The following is a 4,565-nucleotide window of genomic DNA, read 5'->3' on the forward strand; positions in this document are numbered from 1 at the left end:
CGACTTCTCTGCACTCACCCCTGTGAACTGCGTCTTTCTCATTCATCTTCGCATTGTCACCATCGTCCTCCCTCACCCCCACCAACATTTCGAAGCTGATCTTCTCACAACGTGAGGGTGAGGACAGACGAGGTTTAGGACGCCGTCTTCGTGAGGTATCGCCATCATGTTCGTACCCCTGGCATGAACTGTATAGGAAGTGCAAGCCAATCTCATGGCATGTGTGGCATGAATGACACGATCATATTGTGGTCATTTCTTTAAATGTTGTATCAGAGTTTGCATGATATAGGCTCCATGATATATACCGTATTTGCTCGGATAATACCAGCAGTCGTTAATGTTCGCCGGCTGCCCGCAACTATTGGTTAGTTTCTGTTGACTAGTGTTAGCTAGCACTTCCTATATTGTTGGCTAACAGTGAGCTAGGGCTAGCTGATGTTGGGTACTGTCGCGTAACGTTGGTTATATGCTGTTAAAACAGTGTAATAAATACAAACGTATTCCTTCGCCTCTGCAGTGCTTTAATAAATGTTTCGCACACTAAGACTGTTTACCTTGGTGAAATTTGTCGCCATTTTGTTCTTGTTACCGCGTTCATACTGTGAAGCAAACCTATATTTATGCATAGAAGTGAAACAAAATTTATTTATTTCCTTTTCTATGTTCTTCTATACCTGTCACGTCTAATTAATAATAATTGTTGGGGTTTCACGTTCCAAAATCACAATATAATTATGAGTGACGCCGTAGTGGAGGGCTCCGGAATTTCTGACCACCTGGGCTTCTAGATCGCGCACCTAAACCTAAGTACACTGGCCTCTGTCATTTCGCCTCCACCGAAATGCGGCCGCCACGGTCGGGATTGGATCCCGCAAGCTTCGGGTCAGCAGTCGAGCACCATAGCCACTAGACCACTGTGGCTGTTCACTGTCCCATCTCGAGCACTGTTTGTCTCCGCCCTAATTATATGCCAACCAGCTCAGTTAGGTGCATTGCTGCCATTCTTTTAATCAGTTTTTCGCCAAGAGAATAAACGTGACAGTGCATCAATAGACGCGGTCAGTAGGCCCCTTACTGCGCACACAAGGTGTCTGTATACGAATGCTGCCACTTTCCTGAGTAGCATGCCACAGGACTCGCACCCCGTCTCAATTTCGTAATGTACAGTGTTCTTCAGTACATCTATGCATTCGCCGCTTCTGGACTCATTTACACAACAAATCAGATTCTTTTTTGTTTCTTTGCTTGTTTGTTTGTGTGTGTGCTCTATGTGTGCGCGTGCGTGTGTGTGCACGCGTGCGTGTGTGCGTGTGTCAGACTCTAATGAAAACTTTCTTTCATCAGCATTCGAGGTCCTTAAAAAGTTGCTTTTGATCTCCTTCGCTAGCCTTGACCACTAGAACGCTACAACATCAACCATGTCGCTGCCATCCCCTCCTTTATTTAGAAAGAGATCAACACCTTTTTCAAAGAGCAGCATGGATCGAAGCTAGGTGCTTTTAGACAGTGTCACACTGATCCGGGAACACGAAGTGGCTAGTCCGCCCAGTGCATCGACTTAGGTAAGCTGTGACCGCGCTGAATGAATGAGAGAATCACACACGGTGAGTATTGTCAACGTGCAGTTTCTTTATTGTGCATCGCCTTTGCTAGCACGCGCAACAAGGTAAGCTTGCAATTAGGACGCCGCAAACTTTTTTTTTTTTTTGAGACAGGCCATAAACCGGCCGCAATATCTTTTCATAATCTAGACAGTGGTACACATGATACTAATAGTGCTCGCGCAAAAAGCTGAACGTGTTGATTATGAGACTAAAGCAGCGCGCCTACGCTGAAGAAAGAAAGACTGCGTGCTCATTGGCAACAAAGAATCAAGGTCACTCTGGTGCGATTAGGCCCTCGGGAACGTGGACAAGCTTACAGCGCGGCGGAGAAGCGACACGTATTCTGAATACAAGGGGTATAGCTCTTTCTTGACTTTAGCCGTGATTTCTTCCTTGAACTTATCGCTGCGGCCCTTGTTGAGGCTCAGGTTGCTGTCGTAGGTGACGTCGAGCTGTAAGTCCCTGTTAATCTCCGCGCGAAGAGTTCCGCCGCTCTGACCGACAGGAACCTTGGCTTCGATCCGAGTTAAGCCGTCCGTCACAGCTACGTTCACCCAGATGGTCTTCCAACCAGCGAAAAGCGAATCCCCGTTTGCCTGCGTTTAATAATAAACAAAGCGATTAGCTTGTACGATCTAAAATGTTCACGCAGGTTGAGAAAACCATACATGATTATGCGTTAGATGCATTTGACATCACTGTATCAATTATTTCAGAGTGTTTTCATTCAAGTACAGTGACTTGTGGCTGCTGAGATGACCGGGGACAGAATCTCGTGCACGTTTGGTCCTCGTTCGGTTCGTTCGGTGAAGACAGCTGGCATAATTTTTGTCAAAATGGAACCCGAGCCGGAATCGAACGTTCGAAAACCGTACAAAGACCCAGCGTGTACCCGATTCGGCACCCGATTATGTGAATCCCATCGTGTGAAGTGTATTTCTTGTTTAAACTACATTTAAGAATCAAGTAAATACTGTGGGGAACTGCTCCTTGGTTTTGTGCATTCATTACGCCCCGCTCCCCCAATCTTAGGTTACATGAGCGGCTCAAGGAAGTTCATTGATTAGAATAACAGTTTTGTTGATTAACGATTCATGAGTCACTGAGTAAGATTTTCTAAAACGAGTCCAGCAGCGACAGCTCATAGGCTTCACGCCACAGCTCCACTCTTCCTTTATCCCTTGAATCAACTGGAATGACTATCCTGTGTGAAATTTCTGCTTGGCTCTTTACATTGTGTGCGCCCCGCAGCCGGTCTCATGAGCGTCGCAGGGAAGTCCATCGAATAAAATAGCAGCTTTCGTCCATTAACAATCTGAAATGACTCATTCACTAAAATTTCCTTTGCGAGCCCCTGCAGCATTCACCCGTATGCACTAGGCTTAACCTTCAACCCAACTCTTTTCTCATTCCGAGAATCAACGGGAAGGACTATTAAAGTTCAAGGACGGCTTAGTTCTATCGAAGGTGCCATCCAGCGCTCGGCAATGTTGAGAAACTGCTTAGAGCCGAGGCTCTGCCGTAAACACGGTTCTCAAGGCTGAAGTGCTAAGTGAAGGCTTTTCAGACACCTTTTCACTGCACTGCACAAGACCCCAGCAACGTACCAGCGAAGCGAAGGTAACATCAACTCCCTGCATAGTAAGGTTGCAGACGATGACGGTCTGCCGGTCATGGAGGAATGGCTCCTCGCAGTCTCCCAGTCGCTGCAGAGAGGTCTCCAGGCCTCGGATCTCGCCACGTGTCATTTTCACCGTGAGGTCGCGGTTCGTAAACCAGTTCTTAGGCACCTGCAGTGTACACGTCACATAAGAAAGACGTGTAGTTCAGACACGTCACCAACGATGTCGCCACTCTGCTCTCACGTGAAACACAATAGCTCTGCGGCACACCTATACTGTAGCTGGTTCTAACAGGTGACAATTCCTTCATGTTGCGGAGGTGTGTGGCGCGAAGCAACAGAGTGAGACAAGCCGGCCGAATGCAGGGAGGCAACTAACATTCCGTACTTTCTCAGAAACTTCACCAGTAATTTCGGTTTTAACCCCTGTAACAGGGCGTAAGCCTAATATTGTTGATTATAATTGCCCACAACCGTATGCAGAATGTTTTCAAGTTACGATCGTGTTCGTATTTATTTATTCATTTTTTTTCGGCAATACAAGGCACTGCCTACGGTCAGGAAGAAAGGATGTGGTTAGTCTCCTGACGTGGTCCTGCTCGCGTTGAGCATAACAGCAGCAGTGCTTACAGTTATACACAACCGAAATACAAAATGCACGGAATATACAAAATCACCGAAGCAGTGGTTAGATTAGCCACAAAACAACCTTAAATTACACAATTCCATGAAAAATAGCAACAAGCGCTAGTATTGCCGCACCTGAGTGTAATTGCGTACAGATACAGCCATAATTGAGTACAGGTAAATAAAATAAAGGCAGAATATGAATGATTACAATGTGCATGTATATATATTATATAATGTCTATACATTATATGATGTATGTATACAAACGCCACATTCTATAATGTGATTATATAATTTCGCGTTTGAATCCTTTTGTGGAAGTGTTCTTTATGCAAAAAATAAAAGCACATAAGCGCCTTGCATGATCTACGCATAAAAGGGTGTGTTTTCGGCAGAATCATACAAAATGCGAGACCTCAATTATAGAGAGGTATGGAGATAAGGATAACTGCGGGTTTCTGTACAGTTTTATTCCTTTTAACTGTCAATTGTTTTGCATGCATAGATTTATTTTGGCTGTTCTTACAGAATTTATTGCTTGCATGTGGTATTTTAAATCATGTGTACTGTGTATACTAAGAATAAGTAACAATACCTTGAACGAGAAGTCTTCTATGGTCGCGTAGGGGTAAAGCTGCGGTAATTCCTTCACGAGCAACGGCACCTTTTCCTTTAAGATGGTGTCTATGAAAGCGTTCGCATCATTC

The 4,565-nt window shown here is 45.1% G+C and overlaps 1 protein-coding gene across 1 annotated transcript; it reads right to left on the reverse strand.

Annotated features, from left to right (window-relative positions):
• Positions 1–1,622: 1,622 nt before the first annotated feature.
• On the reverse strand, positions 1,623–4,559 carry LOC125757686 (uncharacterized). Its single transcript, XM_049413574.1, has 3 exons — positions 4,454–4,559; positions 3,215–3,397; positions 1,623–2,203 (listed from the first exon to the last, which is right to left on the reverse strand). Exons 2-3 carry the CDS (start codon positions 3,353–3,355, stop codon positions 1,895–1,897), a joined length of 450 nt encoding a protein of 149 aa, XP_049269531.1. The 5' UTR covers positions 3,356–3,397; positions 4,454–4,559; the 3' UTR covers positions 1,623–1,894.
• Between the last annotated feature and the right edge of the window lie 6 nt (positions 4,560–4,565).

Source organism: Rhipicephalus sanguineus, chromosome 3 (assembly GCF_013339695.2).
Source record: "Rhipicephalus sanguineus isolate Rsan-2018 chromosome 3, BIME_Rsan_1.4, whole genome shotgun sequence".
In the NCBI taxonomy this organism is placed as follows: domain Eukaryota; kingdom Metazoa; phylum Arthropoda; class Arachnida; order Ixodida; family Ixodidae; genus Rhipicephalus; species Rhipicephalus sanguineus.

Bases quoted from the DNA above. Each gene is read 5' to 3' on its own strand.
- LOC125757686 (XM_049413574.1), bottom strand. From the start codon at position 3,355: ATGACACGTGGCGAGATCCGAGGCCTGGAGACCTCTCTGCAGCGACTG. The intron at 2,204-3,214 runs GTACGTTGCTGG...TATTAAACGCAG, and splicing joins ATGTTACCTTCGCTTCGCTG to GCAAACGGGGATTCGCTTTT.